Source organism: Pristiophorus japonicus, chromosome 5 (assembly GCF_044704955.1).
Source record: "Pristiophorus japonicus isolate sPriJap1 chromosome 5, sPriJap1.hap1, whole genome shotgun sequence".
Classification (NCBI taxonomy): Eukaryota; Metazoa; Chordata; class Chondrichthyes; family Pristiophoridae; genus Pristiophorus; species Pristiophorus japonicus.
In genome coordinates, this window is record NC_091981.1 from 108,838,775 (window position 1) to 108,860,656 (window position 21,882).

Here is a 21,882-nt window from a genome sequence, read left to right on the forward strand (position 1 = left end):
CCCAGCTGTTTACACTGTATATTAATGATTTAGACGAGGGGATTAAATGTAGTATCTCCAAATTTGCGGATGACACAAGTTGGGTGGCAGTGTGAGCTGCGAGGAGGATGCTATGAGGCTGCAGAGCGACTTGGATAGGTTAGGTGAGTGGGCAAATGCATGGCAGATGAAGTATAATGTGGATAAATGTGAGGTTATCCACTTTGGTGGTAAAAACAGAGAAACAGACTATTATCTGAATGGTGACAGATTAGGAAAAGGGGAGGTGCAAAGAGACCTGGGTGTCATGGTACATCAGTCATTGAAGGTTGGCATGCAGGTACAGCAGGCGGTTAAGAAAGCAAATGGCATGTTGGCCTTCATAGCGAGGGGATTTGAGTACAGGGGCAGGGAGGTGTTGCTACAATTGTACAGGGCCTTGGTGAGGCCACACCTGGAGTATTGTGTACAGTTTTGGTCTCCTAACCTGAGGAAGGACATTCTTGCTATTGAGGGAGTGCAGCGAAGGTTCACCAGACTGATTCCCGGGATGGCGGGACTGACCTATCAAGAAAGATTGGATCAACTGGGCTTGTATTCACTGGAGTTCAGAAGAATGAGAGGGGACCTCATAGAAACATTTAAAATTCTGACGGGGTTAGACAGGTTAGATGCAGGAAGAATGTTCCCAATGTTGGGGAAGTCCAGAACCAGGGGACACAATCTAAGGATAAGGGGGAAGCCATTTAGGACCGAGATGAGGAGGAATTTCTTCACCCAGAGAGTGGTGAACGTGTGGAATTCTCTACCACAGAAAGTTGTTGAGGCCAATTCACTAAATATATTCAAAAATGAGTTAGATGAAGTCCTTACTACTAGGGGAATCAAGGGGTATGGTGAGAAAGCAGGAATGGGGTACTGAAGTTGCATGTTCAGCCATGAACTCATTGAATGGCGGTGCAGGCTAGAAGGGCCGAATGGCCTACTCCTGCACCTATTTTCTATGTTTCTATGTTTCTATGTTATTGTATCTGGGTATATTGGATCGCCTGAGCGCAGTGCACAGAGTAAAATTAAGTGGGGAGGGTGAGACTCGGGAACAGAGCCCACCCAACTTTCCAACAGTATTAATTAATGGACAGAAATTTGAATGAGCTCCATGAGTGTACAATTCTTCTTGTTCTTCACCAAGCAATTCAATGCACCCAAGCACAATCTGATCCACTGTTTATTAAATTGAGAATCCAAGTTGAAGGGTCAAGGTCTGGGGTACGGGACACCGCCAACTTTGAAAAGTAGGAGAGCAGACAATAAGTGGTTAGATGGTCAGTCATTGATTTGTGGCCCATGGTGTGCGAATAAATGGTCCACGGAAACAAAAAGTTTAGACATCCCTATTCAGTAGTAACTATCAAAAAATGACAGCTAAAATAAATTCTGTATGGTATGGGCTAGAAACATAGAAACATAGAAAATAGATGCAGGAGTAGGCCATTCTGCCCTTTGAGCATGCACCACCATTCAATAAGATCATGGCTGATCATTCACCTCAGTACCCCTTTCCTCCTTTCTCTCCATCCCCCTTGATCCCTTTAGCCGTAAGGGTCAAATCTAACTAGCACTTGAATATATCCAACAAACTGGCATTAACAACTCTCTGCGGTAGAGAATTCCACAGATTAACAACTCTCTGAATGAAGAGGTTTCTCCTCATCTCGGTCCTAAATGGCTTACCCCTTATCCTTAGACTGTGTCCCCTGGTTCTGGACTTCCCCGACATCAGGAACATTCTTCCTGCATCTAACCTGTCCAGTCCCGTCAGAATGTTATATTTTTCTATGAGATCCCCTCTCATTCTTCTAAACTCCAGTGAATACAGGCCCAGTCGATCCTGTCTCTCCTCATATGTCAGGAATCAGTCTGGTGAACCTTCGCTACACTCCCTCAATAGCAAGAACATCCTTCCTCAGATTAGGAGACCAAAACTGAACACAATATTGTAGGTGAGGCCTCACCAAGGCCCTGTACAACTGCAGTAAGACCTCCCTGCTCCTATACTCAAATCACCTAGCTATGAAGGCCAACATGCCATTTGCCTTCTTCACCGCCTGCTGTACCTGCATGCCAACTTTCAATGACTGATGTACCATGACACCCAGGTCTCGTTGCACCTCCCCTTTTCCTAATCTGCCGCCATTCAGATAATATTCTGCCTTCGTGTTTTTGCCACCAAAGTGGATAACCTCACATTTATCCACATTATACTGCATCTGCCATGCATTTGCCCACTCACCTAACCTGTCCAAGTCACCCTGCAGCCTCTTAGCGTCCTCCTCACAGCTCACACCGCCACCCAGTTCAGTGTCATCTGCAAACTTGGAGATATTACACTCAATTCCTTCATCTAAGTCATTAATGTATATTGTAAAGAGCGGGGGGTCCCAGCACTGAGCCCTGCGGCACCCCACTAGTCACTGCCTGCCATTCTGAAAAGGACCCGTTTATCCTGACTCTCTGCTTCCTGTCTGACAACCAGTTCTCTATCCACGTCAGTACATTTCCCCCAATACTATGTGCTTTAATTTTGCACATCAATCTCTTGTGTGGGACCTTGTCAAAAGCCTTTTGAAAGTCCAAATACACTACATCCACTGGTTCTCCCTTGTCCACTGTACTAGTTACATCCTCAAAAAATTCTAGAAGATTTGTCAAGCATGATTCCCCTTTCATAAATCCATGCTGACTTGGACCGATCCTGTCACTGCTTTCCAAATGCGCTGCTATTACATCCTTAATAATTGATTCCAACATTTTCCCCACTACAGATGTCAGGCTAACCAGTCTATAATTCCCTGTTTTCTTTCTCCCTCCTTTTTTAAAAAGTGGGGTTACATTAGCTACCCTCCAATCCATAGGAACTGATCCAGAGTCTAGAGAACATTAGAAAATGACCACCAATGCACCCACTATTTCTAGGTCCACTTCCTTAATTTCTCTGGGATGCAGACTATCAGGCCCTGGGGATTTATCAGCCTTCAATCCCATCAATTTCCCTAACACAATTTCCTGATTAATATGGATTTCCTTCAGTTCCTCCTTCTCGCTAGACCCTTGGTCCCCTAGTATTTCCGGAAGGTTATTTGTGTCTTCCTTAATAAAGACAGAACAAAAGTATTTGTTCAATTGGTCTGCCTTTCTTTGTTCCCCATTATGTCTGAGTGCATAGACCTGTTCCAAAGCAATCCCTTATTGTGCAATAAGTAAAACAGAATCCTAAGTCAAAAACTCAAATATAACAAAATGTAGGTTTCAAAAGAAAATCCATACTTTTCAGACGACTCAATTGGTAAATGCACTGTCTGGTGTGGACGTGAGTCATACAGGTCTGGAAGGTCAAATACAAATGTGTGTTGAGTTATCTCTTCCCTGGTTCAAATATCCTTCTAACAGTAAGACTATCTAGGCTCATACATGAAGACAGACCGTTTGTGCGAGAGGCCGTTGTTTCAAATCCCAGGAAAGAAGGGCAAGAAATTGGAAATGAGGGAAGGGAAGAACAATAGTACCATTTTTGTCAGAAAAAAATACAGATCTTAATCAATTGTTTGGCCAGTGCAGACTTCAAAGTTATTTTTCCTCTGTGGCAACAGCTTCCAAAAATAAAACAGTTAAGAAACATGTTAAAAGTGAGGCATCTCTTTTTTAGGTTATAGAAATTCTGCAAATATTGTAAGTTTTGATAATAAATTACCTACATTATAATAACTGTAATTTAATCACTCCTGCCCTCCACGCTATCACAGGACTTTCCTTTTGTTCTTTCCTCAACCTTCGCCCCCTCCCCCATGCCTTTTTCTCTGTCTCTGTACTTGCTTAGAAACTGTTAAATCTCTAACATCTTTCAGTTCTGATGAAAGGTCATCAATCTGAAATGTTAACTCTGTTTCTCTCTCCACAGATGTTTTTATTTCAGATTTTCAGCAGCCGCAGTAATTTGCTTTTGTTATAACTGTGCTAAGCTTGACTTGTATGAAATATTCCTGAGGCTATCTCAGGAAGCATTCCAAGCTTCTGCCAAATAGTGGTTGCTGTTGTGTTAAAGGGATTCATACAGGTAGTTTTTCTAACATTGTAGTATATAAGAACATAAGAACATAAGAATTAGGAACAGGAGTAGGCCATCTAGCCCCTCGAGCCTGCTCCGCCATTCAAAAAAATCATGGCTGATCTGGCCGTGCACTCAGCTCCACTTACCCGCCCGCTCCCCATAACCCTTAATTCCCTTATTGGTTAAAAATCTATCTATCTGTGATTTGAATACATTCAATGAGCTAGCCTCAACTGCTTCCTTGGGCAGAGAATTCCACAGATTCACAACCCTCTGGGAGAAGAAATTCCTTCTCAACTCGGTTTTAAATTAGCTCCCCCGTATTTTGAGGCTGTGCCCCCTAGTTCTAGTCTCCCCGACCAGTGGAAACAACCTCTCTGCCTCTATCTTGTCTATCCCTTTCATTATTTTAAATGTTTCTATAAGATCACCCCTCATCCTTCTGAACTCCAACGAGTAAAGACCTAGTCTACTCAATCTATCATCATAAGGTAACCCCCTCATCTCCGACAGTACTCCAGGTGCGGCCTCACCAATACCCTGTACAGTTGCAGCAGGACCTCCCTGCTTTTGTACTCCATCCCTCTCGCAATGAAGGCCAACATTCCATTCGCCTTCCTGATTACCTGCTGCACCTGCAAACTAACTTTTTGGGATTCATGCACAAGGACCCCCAGGTCCCTCTGCACCGCAGCATGTTGTAATTTCTCCCCATTCAAATAATATTCGCTTATACTGGGTTTTTTTCCAAGGTGGATGACCTCACATTTTCCGACATTGTATTCCATCTGCCAAACCTTAGCCCATTTGCTTAACCTATCTAAATCTCTTTGCAGCCTCTCTGTGTCCTCTACACAACCCGCTTTCCCACTAATATTTGTGTCATTTGCAAATTTTGTTACACAACACTCTGTCCCCTCTTCCAGGTCATCTATGTATATTGTAAACAGTTGTGGCCCCAGCACCGATCACTGTGGCACACCACTAACCACCGATTTCCAACCTTAAAAGGACCCATTTATCCCGACTCTCTGTTTTCTGTTAGCCAGCCAATTCTCGATCCATGCTAATACACTATCATTATTATTATTTGGTATACTGACATTTCCTCTGTCCTAGTAGATATTGTAATATAGGTACCAACAAAGTATGTTAAGGAAAAGCAAAGAAAAATAATTCTGGGTGAGGATGGATAATTTGTTGGTGTACTGATCTGTTTTATATTCTGCAAATACATCAAAATACTGTCAGAACCTGTGTTTTATGAAGTGTTTATAGACTTCACTTGAGGAAAGCAATATAGCTGACTATTTGGAGATAATTACCTCCTCCTGACTTTTAACCCTTTCTAGTCTCCTCATGCATGTGCCTCCTGTGATGGAGAGGACAACTTTCTTGACCATGCCTGCTCTGAAGCCAAAGGGTGAATCTTTCTTAGAATTGTCCTTTTTTTTTTCTAAGTTGACCTCTGATTACTATCTTCCCACAGTGGCACAGTTGCGATCTTTAACTCAGTTAGGGCAGTGGGAGTGGTGAGTGAGAGGTGGGGGGAAGGAGGGGTAGGTTAAGAGGAGAAAGCAAACCTATTCCATGGTTTCTTGTATTAGTGCTTTAAGGCACTTCAACAGTATGTTGCCCAAACTCTTCAATTATTTATTTTAGTTACAGAACATGTTAATTATAGCCTTGAGTTCCGATAGTCTACTCCACATCATATAAAGCCAAGTATAGTCAGCCTAATGTGTGCTTATAATACAGCAGAGTGCTGTTAGAAGTAATAAGCAGATCCAGCAATTATTTATTTCTGAGCCCTGTACTCCAGACTTGGTTCTTCCTCCTTGATCAAAGCCACAGTATAAAAAAAAACTATTCCAAAGGGGGCGCTGTTAGTTTTATTGGTGTAAGCAGTAAGTTAGCAGCATCTAATAACAAATGTTTGTATTTAAGTGTAAATTTGAGGGTAGATTTTAGGAATTCATTTTCCAGGCACAGATCTTTGCCAGCAGTGCGTATTGGCGATCCAGGTGCTGAGGTCACCAGGCTTTGCAGGATTTCCTATGTACAGCGGATGGTAAATACAGGAGAGCTGACCGAGCTCCATGCACTCCGAATGCACAAATTTTGTAAATTCTATCCTTTGGTATATTACATTGTATATCATCACCTCAATCTTTATCAGTACTATTTAAATATTTATACTTATATGATATCCTGGAATATTTTTCCCATAATTTCTTTTCTGTATTTTTGTGGGGGTATTCAAGTAAATTTCCCCTTGCATTTTCATTTGTCTAGCTTGCTGCTTGGAGCCAAGAGGGCAGATGCATGGCTTACTCCCAAATCACTTTCAATGCCCTCTGTCATTGGCTGCCAGAAATCACCTACAAGTGATACTCCCCGCCAACTATTGGGAAGCATGGCACAGATCAGGATGGGGTTGCGTTGAGATTATAAGCTTAGCATTGCTACCAAGGAGTTTCCGACACTGAACTTGTATACTATAAATCTGGAGCTAGGACTGAGCTGACTCAAGAGCAGCATAGTGTGAAGCTACTCCTCCACAGAATCTTATTCCAATGTCGGATTAGGTCCTGACTCTGGGCTTACAAGGTAACTGTAGCGCCGGTGCAAAGCAAAATACTACAGTTGTGTAAACGTAAAGCTCCTTGAGTAAGCTAGCACTCACTGTATCCATTCCATCTCAGTGGCATTGAGCATTATCCACTGTTCAACATCACTGAGCTACCTCAAATCTCCCATCACTTGCATTGAGTTTCAGAATCCAAGTCATTGATATAAATTAGAAAGAGTAGTGTTCCCAGCACTGAGCCCTGAAGTATTCTGTTCAGTACTTCACCACTCCGACATAACTCCTCTAACAAGTACCCATTGGTTTCTACCCGATAAAATATTTTGAAAACACTTAAAGGAGACCAATTAAACCCTTTGGGCCCAAAATTCATTGACATACCACCCGCTTACCGCCAGAAAATACAAGTTTCTCAAAAAAAAAGGTACATACCGCCAACATACCGCTCGACGGAAGATTCATGAGTGACATAACTCCGGGCGGTCTACACTGTCCTCCTATGTAGAACTGCCCACATACCGCCCAAAAGTGCAAATTTCATGAGAACTGCCGACATACTGCCGGAACTGCATACCGTCCTGGAGAAGATGCTTTTAAGTGGATCATAAGTGGGCGGTATTGTCACAGAGCTGACAGGTATAATTGTTTCACAGAAATGTGGCATGTTTGATATTACACAGATCATTATAGCTCTCCACAGTTTGATGTATTTTAAATGGATTGGTTTTCGAGAATTTTCTAGTGTTAGCCAATAATGCAGTTTGAATAGCAATATAACCTCTGAGTCTGGAAAATTTGTGTGTGTGTTCACTAGTGATCTTATTTTATAAATGGTCTAATAAAGTCTTATTTACTCCTTTATTAATGAACTATAATAAAAATGTTATTAGTCTCGCTCACCCCCCAGCGATCTCTCTCCCCGCTCCCACAGTGATCTTTCTCCCCCCTAGAGCGATCTCTTCCCCCCCCCCCCCCCACTCACCGATCTCTCACACCCCCCCAGTCTCTCTCTCCTCCGGTCCCACCTCCCCCCCCACAGTGATCTCTCTCTCCCCCCAGTCTCTCTCATCGCCCCCGCCCCCCACAGCAATCTCAGGTCAGCAGTCTCAGGCCTCTTGTCGGTGCCTTTCGGGGGGCGGAGCTTGACAGCTGCGCGCACAACTCGGGAGCCGATGATTCCTGAGTCGAAAGGCCTCCTCCGCCTGTCACCGCTCACTGCACTCCGCTCCTGCTCCCGCCGAGAAAAGCGGGATGAATCTCCCGCCCACTCAGCCCCAGCGGTACTAGCCGGTAAAAAAAGCACCGCCCAGGTACTGCCGAAAAATGGGCGGAACTTAGCTTTCATCAATTTTGGCCCCTTTACACTATAAGCAGGAACCAGAAAACGTCTCCAAACTACAGAAACTAGACACAATCATAAATATGAATATAATACAAATATTGAATAATAATAATGAGCCAAAGGTACTGTATTTAAATCTCTATCACCTGAACAAGAAGCTGGCAAACAAGCCATACCAAGAAACAGAGAGAAAGAATGATGCATTGAAATTAAGATATTTTCAATGGACAGTTGAATGTTAAGAGAGACAATAATTTGTCTTAATGCCATATTTAAACACTGTTTTCCTAAGGCTCATTCCTGCCCCAATCCCTAGCCTGTCCCTCTGACCGCTTTGGGCTTGACAAAAGGTGGCAATTTTACCTCTATGTCCCTCCGGGATGCTCTGTAACCAGCTGCGGGATAGTGAACAGGAGCAGCTTCCTGCCTGTAGGAGAACAAATGGTCTTCAACTGGAATATCACCTGAATACGCAGCATAAAGAATAATCCACTCCATGTTTGTTCCTTTTAAAGTTAAATTTGTTTTCTTAGCAGCGAAATTATCCACACAATGGGTATAATACATGGATGAGCAAAGACACTTTGGAGTAACAGGGGGCAGAACACAACATTTGTTGATGCTTCACTTTCAGGTGAGAGCAGTAACTCAGTGTGGAGAATCACTACATGGTGCATTGTTTTCATACGTATTCAGAGAATATTGTGGTTGTACCACAGTCCCCAATAGGATCTGAGTTGGAGTGAAGTATTTTAATCAGCTCAAGTACTCTATGTCACTACAAAGTCTCAATAGCTATTAGTAAACAGATTGGTTCAAATTGAAATATTGTTCTTAGAATATGACGCTAGGGACTACTCACTTATGGCCATCCAGTTAGGACACCGAAAATGCAATTTGCTAATATGAAATGAACAAGTCCATGATTCCACATATTTCCCGAGACAGCAATAAACAACAAAGAGTGACTGTACCATGAATGAGGTTTTATCCGGTAAGAATGTATCTTAGCACGAGGTGCTAAAACAATTGCTGACAAGGTAAAACCTAATACCTAATGAACACAATGCTGTGTTTTACTTCCGATTTTATTTGCTTTTCTCCTGAAAGTGCTGACTCTTGTTGGGATACGGTTTCAAAGGCACCAGCAAGCCCCTGCTATTTTATCCATGTGGCTTTTCTTTATGCTTAAGCCTAGGCTGTAGCTGTTGGGAGTGTTGAGTTCTGTTTGATGTTTTTCCGCTCCAGAAGCAGAGTATCTGTTGCTGCTGGCTGAGATCAGCTCATTCAGTTCAAACTTTGGTGCAAACCTGGGACTGTCCCAGCCTATGTAACTCACTTAAACATCAGGATTTACATCGTTCAGTTCACTAATGTCAAGAGAACAAATGTTCATAATTTTATATATAGAGTAGATACTATGCATTTTTATATCTGCAAGATATCAAAACAATTGAAATCAGCTGAACAGCTGCAAGGAAAAGCACATAGGAATTTGTACTGAATGTTCAAAACAAACAGGACTTCCATAACCAATTGCAGCAATCCTATTCTTTCAGAAGTTGTCACATTTGTAATATTCGTCATTGAAATTTGTCGCATGTAATTTCTGCAGATGTTATTTGATGGACCACATGCAACTCATGAAAATTGCAAAGGACATTTCAAAGCTTAAAGAAACAGAGAAGAGATCAGTCTAGCTGGGGGGAGACATCCATCATGCAGTCAGTAACAATGATGGCAAAGTGGGTATGGCACGAAGGAACTTGGCGGTACTCACAAGACTTTTGCTTTCCCTGAAGACGGGTGGTGGAAACATCGGGGGTGGTGGAGGGGTCAGAAGACAACATTTGTTAGTGCTTCTCTTTTTGTGTTCCATAGGCGCCAGTGCTGCATCACAAAGGAAACACAATTAGACATCACCTTCCTGTTCCATTACAGCTCAACACTCCTCACTTTAAGGAATAAGCATCTCAAGAATTGGAGCAAAACAATGCATTGATCTTAAAAGGGAATTTCTACTCAATATCTTACTTTTAGACAGAGTACCTTAAGATTGGAACACTAATCTTAAAGCTGGTCATGTATTAGTCAACAGGTAGCCATGTTAATAGTTTAAATTGTATCGTAGGCAGAAATAAAATTCTGCAGATTAGTATTGATCCATGTAAAATCATGGATACATCAGTTATTCAAAACATTCAATTTCATTTATTAGTAAAATTGACTTATATTTTAAATTAGCCGATAATTACGTTTTTTTCATTTTGAATATTAGGAAACAACATTATTCTTGTTAACGTGTTTTATTCCACTTGTTGCAACCTTGAAATATTAGGAAGCAGAGATAAGCTGCAGAGACCGGTTGTCATGGGTGTTCACTTAACATAACTGCAGAGATCATTGTCTGCAGATATCTAACCCTTTGATTCTCATATTGCACATTTCAATGCCACTGTTACATAGCATTAAAGGCTTCTATTTTCACAGCAATGCAAGCAGGGAACTGCATGTTCACTAAAATAAAAGCTGCAGATGCTGGAGATCTGAAATCAAATCAGAAAATGCTGGAAATATTGAGCAGATCAGGCAGTATCTGTGGAGAGAGAAACAGAGTTAACGTTTCAGGTTGATGACCCAACATCATTAACTACTCTGTTTCTCTCTCCACAGATGCTGCCTGACCTGCTGAGTATTTCCAGAACAATTCCATCAGTGTGTACTCAAATGCATGCATTGGTATTGTTCAGATGTTTAACAATTAAATTGAGCTGGGATGATAATGAGCCCAGACAGGTCATCACATTCTGCTTTCTATTGCCAGTTTTCAAACCAAGTAGTTAATTTTCCATTACTTATATGAGATTTAAATCTATCTTAAAACCTCACAGATGAAAGTTTTCTGCAAATCCATGCTGATCATATCCCACTGGACTGCCCTTGTCCACTACTGTTGTTTTTTTGTAATCAGGGGCCCGTGGTTAAAGGGGGGAGGTCACACATCAAAAACTTTCAATCAAGTGCCCCCTTGTTTTTTTTTGAGGGCAACAAAAACACAAATTATACCCTGGCGAAAAGAGGCGGGGGGGGGGGGGGAGCACTAAAGCTGACAAACTTAAATAAATTAACTTTTGACATGTGGTTCAAATTTAAAATTTGGTTGCCGGGGGTGATGATGCACTCCAGTCCCTCCGGTGCCCACCATTCGCAGAAGGCCGCGAGCGTACCGGTGGACAGCGCATGCTCCATCTCCAGGGACACCACTACTGTTGTCACTTCCTCCAAGAATTTCAATAGATTACCAAGGGATACTCTATTACTTTCTAAACCCATGCTGACTACTGCTTATGGTCTCTGCACTATTTAGATGAACATATATTGCAACCTGTAAAATGCATTTAGATATTTTCTCCATTATTAATTATGATTTCTTGGTTCCTGTCACAGTCCCTTTCTGAATATTGGAATAGAAATTGTTTCCCTTAAAACCTGAGGGAAAATGGCACACTATCGTTAATCGAAGCCTCCCCTCCCGGGTACACCTTCCACCACTTGCCCCGCCCAGACCGTTGTGGTGGCGGTATAGATTTCATCAATAAATCTGTCCCCTTACTCCTCCGGCACTTTCTCACCTTTTGAACATCTCGTCTTATTCCACCACTCTCAACTCTCATTCAAAATTCTCGTTCTCTACCGCCCACCCAAGTATGATAAAAACTTTATCACGGCTATATCCTCACTGCTTTGCTCCCTCAGCCTCTGCACTGAGCGACTTCTCATCCTCAGAGACTTCAACCTCCATCTCAATTCATCATGTGCTCTCTCTCTCTCTCTGCTGAGTTCATTACCCTCCTGTTCTCCCTTAATCTCTCCCTCCATGAAAATTCTTCACCCCAAATTCACGACCACTCCCTTGACCTTGCAATCTCTCGTGGCCTTGCTATTCCAACTGTGTCAATTAAAGATAAAGCCATCTCTGACCATTTTCTTGTATCGCTCTCGACACACATCTCCCTTCCCAAATCCAAATCTGGAAAAAACTCTCTACAAACTCTCTTACAACTGCACTTATCAACTCAAAACTGTCCAATGTGGCCCGCCCAACAGAGCTGGTCCAGTGTGGTCAGTGCTTCGATGCTAGTGAGAATCAGGTGACTTTATAATGGGGAACAAAGAAATGGCAGACCAATTGAACAAATACTTTGGTTCTGTCTTCACAAAGGAAGACACAAATAACCTTCTGGAAATACTAGGGGACTGAGGGACTAGTGAGAAGGAGGAACTGAAGGAAATCCTTATTAGTCAAGAAATTGTGTTAGGGAAATTGATGGGATAAATCCCCAGGGCCTGATAGTCTGCATCCCAGAGTACTTAAGGAAGTGGCCCTAGAAATAGTAGATGCATTGGTGGTCATTTTCCAACATTCTGTAGAATCAAGATCAGTTCCTATGGATTGGAGGGTGGCTAATGTAACCCCACTTTTTAAAAAGGGAGGGAGAGAGAAAACAGGAAATTATAGACTGGTTAGCCTGACATTGGTAGTGGGGAAAATGTTGGAATCAATTATTAAAGATGTAATAGCAGCGCATTTGGAAAGCAGTGACAGGATCGGTCCAAGTCAGCATAGATTTATGTAAGGGAAATCATGCTAGAATAAATCTTCTAGAATTTTTTGAGGATGTAACTAGCAGAGTGGACAAGGGAGAACCCATGAATGTGGTGTATTGGGACTTTAAAAAGGCTTTTGACAAGGTCCCACACAAGAGATTAGTGTGCAAAATTAAAGCACATGGTTTGCGGGTAATGTATTGACGTGGATTGAGAACTGGTTGGCAGACAGGAAGCAAAGAGTAGGAATAAACGGGCCCTTTTCAGAATGGCAGGCAGTGATTAGTGGGGTACCACAGATTCTGTTCTGCGACCCCAGCTATTTACAATATAATTAATGATTTAGACAAAGGAATTGAATGTAATATCTCCAAGTTTGCAGATGACACTAAGCTGGGTGGCAGTGTGAGCTGTGAGGAGGATGCTAAGAGGCTGCAGGGTGACTTGGACAGGTTAGGTGAGTGGGCAAATGCATGGCAGATGCAGTATAATGTAGATAAATGTGAGGTTATCCACTTTGGTGGCAAAAACAGGAAGGTAGAATATTATCTGAATGGTGACAGATTAGGAAAAGGGGAGTTGCAATGAGATCTGGGTGTCATGGTATATCAGTCATTGAATGTTGGCATGCACATATAGCAGGCGGTGAAGAAGGCAAATGGCATGTTGGCCTTCATGGCGAGAGGATTTGAGTATAGGAGCACGGAGGTTTTACTGCAGTTGTATAGGGCCTTGGTGAGGCCACACCTTGAATATTGTGTGCAGTTTTGGTCTCCTAATCTGAGGAAGGACATTCTTGCTATTGAGGGAGTGTAGCGAATGTTCACCAGACTGATTCCCAGGATGGCAGGACTGACATATGAAGAAAGACTGGATCGACTAGGCTTATAGTCACTGGAATTTTGAAGAATGAGAGGGGATCTCATAGAAACATATAAAATTCTGACAGGATTGGACAGATTAGATGCAGGAAGAATGTTCCCAATGTTGGGGAAGTCCAGAATCAGGGCTCACAGTCTAAGGATAAGGGATAAGCCATTTAGGACCATGATGAAAAGAAACTTCTTCACTCATAGAGAATTGTGAACCTGTGGAATTCTCTACCACAGAAAGTTGTTGAGGCCAGTTCGTTAGATATATTCAAAAGGAAGTTAGATGTGGCCCATACGGCTAAAGAAATCAAGGGGTATGGAGAGAAAGCAGGAATGGGGTACTAAAGTTTCATGATCTGCCATGATCACATTGAATGGTGGTGCAGGCTCGAAGGACCGAATGACCTACTCCTGCACCTATTTTCTATGTTTCTATGTTTCTATATTGGCCTGATCGAGGACACTAATGTTGGTGCGTCTGTCCTCCCAGGAGATTTTCAGGGATCTTGTGGAGACAATGTTGGTTGTATTTCTCCAGCGATTTGGTCCACTTATATGTTCCATGTCTCTGAGCCATACAGGAGGGAGGGTATCACTACAGCCCTGTAGACCATGAGCTTGGTGGCAGATTTGAGGGCCTGATCTTCGAACACTGTCTTCCTCAGGCGGCCGAAGGCTGCACTGGCGCACTGGAGGCTATGTTGAACCTCGTCACCAATGTCTGCCCTTGCTGCTAATAGGCTCCCGAGGTATGGAAAGTGGTCCACATTGTCCAGGGCTGTGCCATGTATCTTGATGACTAGGGGTCAGTGCTGTGTGGCAGGGTCAGGTTGGTGGAGGACCTTTGTCTTACTGATGTTTAGCATGAGGCCCATGCTTTCGTATGCCTCAGTGAAGATGTTGACTATGACTTGGAGTTCAGTCTCTGAATGTGCGCAGATGCAGGCATCATCCATGTACTGTAGTTCGACGACAGAGGTTGGGACGGACTTGGATCTAGCCTGGGGACGACGAAGGTTGAACCGACTCCCACTGGTTCTGTAGTTTACTTCCACTCCAGCGGGGAGCTTGTTGAGTGTGAGGTGGACCATTGCAGCGATCTGCTCAACCATACCCTCACCACCACCTTTGATGCCGTAGTCCCTATTAAAAAGATTACTCTCTCCTGTGCTGGCCGTTCCCCCTGGTGCAGCCCTCATCTTCGCTCCCTCAAGTCAAAAGGGCACAGACTTGAACGGATGTGGCAGACAACTAGTTTAGCCATTCACCGCCAGATCAGGCTCAAACACAAAAATATTATTGGTTCCTTATCTTGTCTACAAAAACTGCCCACTATTCGAGGATCATTTTGGATTGCAAAAATAACCCCTGGCTACAATTCTCTACTGCTAACTGTCTTCTTAAACTCTTCCCCCCTGTCTCCACCACACTCACCTCCAACAACAAGTGTGAGGAGCTCATGGACTTCTTCGTCTCAAAGATTGAGACCATCTGATCAGCTGCCTCTGTGAATTCCCTTCCTTCACCTTGCCTTCAGGGCCAACTTCATCTAATCTCCCACCTGCCCTCGCCCTAAACTCACATCATTCTCCAGTTTTTCTTTGATCTCCCTTCTTAATCTCTCCAAGCTAATCTTGTCCATTAGACTCACTTCCTGCTCCCTTGACCCTATTCCCAATAAATTGCTGACCACCCAACTTCCTTTTTTGGCTCCCATGTTAACCAACATTGTTAACGGTTCTCTCTCCTCAGGTACTGTTCCCCTCTTCTTCAAATCTGCTGTCATCACCCCGCTCCTCAAAAAAACAACCCTTGAATCCTTGCAAGCTAACTATTGCCCCATCTCCAACCTCCATTTCCTGTCCAAAGCACTTAAATGTGTTATTGCCTGAAGGAAAGTTAAGGAAAGGTAACTTCGACGGTGTGAGGCGTGAATTGGCTAGAATAGACTGGCAAACGATACTAAAAGGGTTGACAGTGGATAAGCAATGGCAAACATTTAAAGATCACATGGATGAACTTCAGCAAATGTACATCCCTGTCTGGAGTAAAAATAAAACGGTGAAGGTGGCTCAACCATGGCTAACAAGGGAAATTAAGGATAGTGTTAAAGCCAAGGAAGAGGCATATAAATTGGCTAGAAAAAGTAACAAACCTGAGGACTGGGAGAAATTTAGAATTCAACAGAGGAGGACTAAGGGTTTAATTAAGAGGGGGAAAATAGAGTATGAGCGGAAGCTTGCAGGAAATATAAAAACTGACTGCAAAAGCTTCTATAAATATGTGAAGAGAAAAAGATTAGTAAAGACAAACGTAGGTCGCTTGCAGTCGGATTCAGGTGAATTTATAATGGGGAACAAAGAAATAGCAGACCAATTGAACCAATACTTCGGTTCTGTCTTCACGAAGGAAGATACAAATAACCTTCTGAAGGTACTAGGGGACAGTGGGTCTAATGAGAAGGAGGAACTGAAGGATATCCTGATTAGGCGGGAAATTGTGTTTGGGAAATTGGTGGGATTGAAGGCCGATAAATCCCCGGGGCCTGATAGTCTGCATCCCAGAGTGCTCAAGGAAGTGGCCCTCGAAATAGTGGATGCATTGGTGATCATTTTCCAACAGTCTTTCCACTCGGGATCAGTTCCCATGGACTGGAGGGTAGCTAATGTAACACCACTTTTTAAAAAAGGAGGGAGAGAGAAAATGGGTAATTATAGACTGGTTAGCTTGACATCAGTAGTGGGGAAAATGTTGGAATTGATCATGAAGGATGAAATAGCAGCACATTTGGAAAGCGGTGACAGGATCGGATCAAGTCAGCATGGATTTATGAAAGGGAAATCATGCTTGATGAATCTTCTGGAATTTTTTGTGGATGTAACTAGTAGAGTGGACAAGGGAGAGCCAGTGGATGTGGTGTATTTGGACTTTCAGAAGGCTTTTGACAAGGTGCCGCACAAGAGATTGGTGTGCAAAGTCAAAGCACATGGTATTGGGGGTAATATACTGACGTGGATAGGGACCTGGTTGGCAGACAGGAAGCAGAGAGTCGGGATAAAAGGGTCCTTTTCAGAATGGCAGGCAGTAACTAGTGGAGTGCCGCAGGGCTCAGTGCTGGGACCCCAGCTCTTTACAATATACATTAACGATTTGGATGAAGGAATAGAGTGTAATATCTCCAGGTTTGCAGATGACACTAAACTGGGTGGCGGTGTGAGCTGAGAGGAGGACGCTAAGAGGCTGCAGGGTGGCTTGGAAAGGTTAGGTGAGTGGGCAAATGCATGGCAGATGCAGTATAATGTGGACAAATGTGAGGTTATCCATTTTGGGGGCAAAAACACGAAGGCAGAATATTATCTGAATGGCGGCAGACTAGGAAAAGGGGAGGTGCAACGAGACCTGGGTGTCATGGTTCATCAGTCACTGAAAGTGGGCACACAGGTACAGCAGGCGGTGAAGAAGGCAAACGGTATGTTAGCCTTCATAGCTAGGGGATTTGAATATAGAAGCAGGGAGGTCTTACTGCAGTTGTACAGGGCCTTAGTGAGGCCTCACCTGGAATATTGGTCTCCTAGTCTGAGGAAGGTCGCTCTTGCTATTGCGGGAGTGCAGCGAAGGTTCACCAGAGTGATTCCAGGGATGGCTGGGCTGTCATATGAGGAGAGACTGGATCAACTGGGCCTTTGTTCACTGGAGTTTAGAAGGATGAGAGGCGATCCCACAGAAACATGTAAGATTCTGATGGGACTGGACAGGTTAGATGCGGGAAGAATGTTCTCGATGTTGGGGAAGTCCAGAACCAGGGGGCATAGTCTTAGGATAAGGGGTAGGCCATTTAGGACTGAGATGAGGAGAAACTTCTTCACTCAGAGAGTTGTTAACCTGTGGAATTCCCTGTCGCAGAGTTGTTGATGCCAGTTCATTGGATATATTCAAGAGGGAGTTAGATATGGCTGTTACGGTAGTTGTTGATGCCAGTTCATTGGATATATTCAAGAGGGAGTTAGATATGGCTGTTACGGTTAAGGGGATCAAGGGGTATGGATAGAAAGCAGGAAAGGGGTACTGTAGGAATGATCAGCCATGATCTTATTGAATGGCGGTGCAGGCTCGAAGGGCCGAATGGCCTACTCCTGCACCTATTTTTCTATGTTTCTATGTTTCTAAATCCATGACCATCTTTCCATGAATTCAATGTTTGAATGGTTTTCGCCCCAGTACGAAACGGCTCTCATCAATGTCACAAATGACATCATTTATGAGTGTGACAAAGGTAAACTATCCCTCTTCATCCTTCTGGACCTGTCTGCAGACTTTGACACTGTTGATCACTCCATCCTCCTCCAACGCCTCGCCACCATTTTCCAGCTAGGTAGGAATGCACTCGCCTGGTTCCATTCTTATCTATCTAATCGTAGCCAGAAAATCTCCTACAATGGCTTCTCTTCCCACTCCGCATCGTTACCTCCGGTATCCCCCAAGAATCTGTCTTTGGCCTCCTCTTATTTCTCATCTATATGTTTCCCCTTGACGATATAATCTGAAAACACGGAGTCAGTTTCCACATGTACGCTGACAACACCCAGCTCTACCTCTCCACCACTTCTCTCAACCCCTCCTTGGTCTCTAAATTGTCAGATTGCTTGTCCGACATCCAGTACTAGATGTGCAGAAATTTTCTCCAATAAAATATTGGGAAGACTGAAGACATTATCTTTGGTCCCCGCTAAAAACTGCGTTCCCTAACCACTCACTCCATCTCTTTCCCTAGCATCAATCTGAGGGTGAAAAAGATTGTTCGCAAACTAGGTGTCATATTTGACCCGGAAATCAGTTTCCAACCACATGGAATTGATGGCCGATAAATCCCCAGGGCCTGATGGTCGGCATCCCAGAGTACTTAAGGAGATGGCCTTGGAAATAGCGGATGCATTGACAGTCATTTTCCAACATTCCATAGACTCTGGATCAGTTCCTATGGAGTGGAGGGTAGCCAATGTAACCACACTTTTTAAAAAAGGAGGGAGAGAGAAAACAGGGAATTATAGACCGGTCAGCCTGACATCGGTAGTGGGTAAAATGATGGAATCAATTATTAAGGATGTCATAGCTGCGCATTTGGAAAGAGGTGACATGATAGATCCAAGTTAGCATGGATTTGTGAAAGGGAAATCATGCTTGATAAATCTTCTGGAATTTTTTGAGGATGTTTCCAATAGAGTGGACAAGGGAGAACCAGTTGTTGTGGTGTATTTGGACTTTCAGAAGGCTTTCGACAAGGTCCCACACAAGAGATTAATGTGCAAAGTTAAAGCACATGGGATTGGGGGTAGTGTGCTGACATGGCTTGAGAACTGGTTGGCAGACAGGAAGCAAAGAGTAGGAGTAAATGGGTACTTTTCAAAATGGCAGGCAGTGACTAATGGGGTACCGCAAGGTTCTGTGCTGGGGCCCCAGCTGTTTACATTGTACATTAATGATTTAGACGAGGGGATTAAATGTAGTATCTCCAGATTTGCGGATGACACTAAGTTGGGTGGCAGTGTGAGCTGCGAGAAGGATGCTGTGAGACTGCAGAGTGACTTGGATAGGTTAGGTGAGTGGGCAAATGCATGGCAGATGAAGTATAATGTGGATAAATGTGAGGTTAAACAGAGAGACACAGACTATTATCTGAATGGTGACAGATTAGGAAAAGGGGAGGTGCAACGAGACCTGGGTGTCATGGTACATCAGTCATTGAAGGTTGGCATGCAGGTACAGCAGGCGGTTAAGAAAGCAAATGGCATGTTGGCCTTCATAGCGAGGGATTTGAGTACAGGGGCAGCGAGGTGTTACTACAGGTGTACAGGGCCTTGGTGAGGCCACACCTGGAGAATTGTGTACAGTTTTGGTCTCCTAACTTGAGGAAGGACATTCTTGCTATTGAGGGAGTGCTGCGAAGGTTCATCAGACTGATTCCCGGGAGAGCGGGACTGACATATCAAGAAAGATTGGATCAACTGGGCTTGTATTCACTGGAGTTCAGAAGAATGAAAGGGGATCTCATAGAAACGTTTAAAATTCTGATGGGTTTAGACAGGTTAGATGCAGGAAGAATGTTCCCAATGTTGGGGAAGTCCAGAACCAGGGGTCACAGTCTAAGGATATGGGGTAAGCCATTTAGGACCGAGATGAGGAGAAACTTCTTCACCCAGAGACTGGTGAACCTGTGGAATTCTCTACCACAGAAAGTTGTTGAGACCAATTCACTAAATATATTCAAAAAGGAGTTAGATGTAGTCCTTACTATTAGGGGGATCAAGGGGTGTGGCGAGAAAGCAGGAATGGGGTACTGAAGTTGCATGTTCAGTCATGACCTCATTGAATGGCGGTGCAGGCTAGAAGGGCCGAATGGCCTACTCCTGCACCTATTTTCTATGTTTCTATGTCTATGTCTCTATATCCGCGGCATAACTAAAATCGCCTATTTCCACTTCCGTAACATTGCTCGCCTCAGCTCATCTGGTGCTGAAACCCTCATTCATGCCATTGTTACCTCTAGACTTGACTACTCCAACTCACTCCTGGCTGGCCTCTCACATTCTACACTACGTAAATTTGAGGTCATTCAAAACTCAGCAGCCCGTGTCCTAACTCAAACCAAGTCATAATCACCCATCACCCCTGTGCTTTCTGACCTACACTGTTTTGTGTATGTATAAAGTAATTATATACCCTGTACACTCAATGTACAGTTATAAAAGACCACTGAATGTATCTTCACACTGTGTACACTATGCCTGTATCAACAGAGGGTGCAACTGGTGGAGACCTAGGGGGCACCTGTACACTACAGGTAACCAAGTATAAAAGAGAGCTCACCTCATTGTGTCCTCATTCAGGAGCTGCAATAAATGGACTAAAGTCACAACAATTCAAGTACAATACCTTACCTCGTGGAGTCATTACTAGAATGCTTACTGACACAACAACTAGCGACGAGATTACGAATTTCCACGCGAAAAATGGCTAACCTTGGCAACTTTCAACAATTCGCCGATGGGAAAGGCTCGAACACTTCTTCATTGCGAAGGACCTGGCTGGAGACACACCGACCTCGCTGGCTGATAAGCGCTGAGCTATCCTGCTCAGCAGTTGTGGACCCATCGTTCATGGCCTTGTCAGGGACTTGCTAGCCCCAGAGAAGACAACAACCAAAATGTACGTGGAGCTCGTTACGATGATACAGGAACAGCTCAAACCTAAAGAGAGCATCCTTACAGCCAGACACCGGTTCTACACACACCGACGGCCCGAAGGCCAAGAAATCTCAAAATATGCTGCAGACCTCAGACGATTGGCTGCACCATGTGATTCTGGTGACCGCCTCACCGAAGCACTGAGGGACATCTTCGTTATTGGAATCGGCCACGAAGGCCTCCTCCACAGAGTGCTTTCTGCGGACACCACAGTCACCCTGCAGAAGACAATTAAAGTGAGCCAGGCGTTCATGGTCTTGGCCTGTGATTCCAAGCGGATGATGACTCACCCCCAGGACGCTAACCCGGCAAGTACAGTGAACCAACTGGTGCCTTTTAGAGGCAAGTCTGCTACCCCGAGTCCCGCAACCCTGAATCCGCCACATGGGACCAACCGGCCAGCTCCATGCTGGCCCGGTGGAGGGAATCACAGGGCCCACCAGTGCCGCTACAAAGACTACGTTTGCAAAGGCTGCAATGCGAAAGGTCACCTCCAGCGAATCTGCAAGAGAAATTTTACTCACTGAGTCGCTTAAGAGTTGGCCGATCACCCGGGTTCCAGCGCTGATGAAGAGGAAGAGAGTCGAGGAGGCAGCTCAGCCCCACGATGACATGTACGGAGTGTTTACCTGCTCCACCGAGAGTTCTCCGTTGAAAATGGAAGTTGAAATCAATGGTGTTCCAGTCTCGATGTACGTCGACACAAAGGCGAGCCAATCGCTGATGAATCAGGCGGCCTTTGAGAAACTCTGGGACAATCCAATCGAATGACCGAAAATGATCCCGATCCAGGCGAAGCTGTTCACCTACACAAATGACACCACCCCAGTCGTTGGCAGTGTGGATATCCAGGTGTCCTACGGCGGTGCGATGCACAAGTTACCTTTGTGGATCTTTGCTGGTGATGGTCCAACGCTGCTTGGAAGAAGATGGATGAAACAAATCCAAATCTGTTGGAGCTGGGAAAACCTCCAAGGCCCGGCAATCGACGTCCTATGCGGCCCCAAATTTGGATCCAGCACAACACATGAAAATCCAACCGTCCAACGCGACTGTGTGGCGACGACACAGACCACTCAACCCAATGGCGAGATGATCCAACCCAAACGACCAGATCTCATCTTCCAAGCTCCAGTGGCAGG

General features: G+C 44.1%; 1 protein-coding gene across 6 annotated transcripts in view; it reads right to left on the reverse strand.

Annotated features, from left to right (window-relative positions):
- colq (collagen-like tail subunit (single strand of homotrimer) of asymmetric acetylcholinesterase) overlaps positions 1-21,882 on the reverse strand; it is a 247,710-nt gene that overhangs the window by 115,435 nt on the left and 110,393 nt on the right. For all 6 annotated transcript variants that reach the window (XM_070880848.1, XM_070880844.1, XM_070880849.1 and 3 more), the window contains one exon: positions 9,800-9,909. In XM_070880848.1, the coding sequence (XP_070736949.1) occupies positions 9,800-9,909 (110 nt within the window). The remainder of the gene's footprint in view (positions 1-9,799; positions 9,910-21,882) is intronic.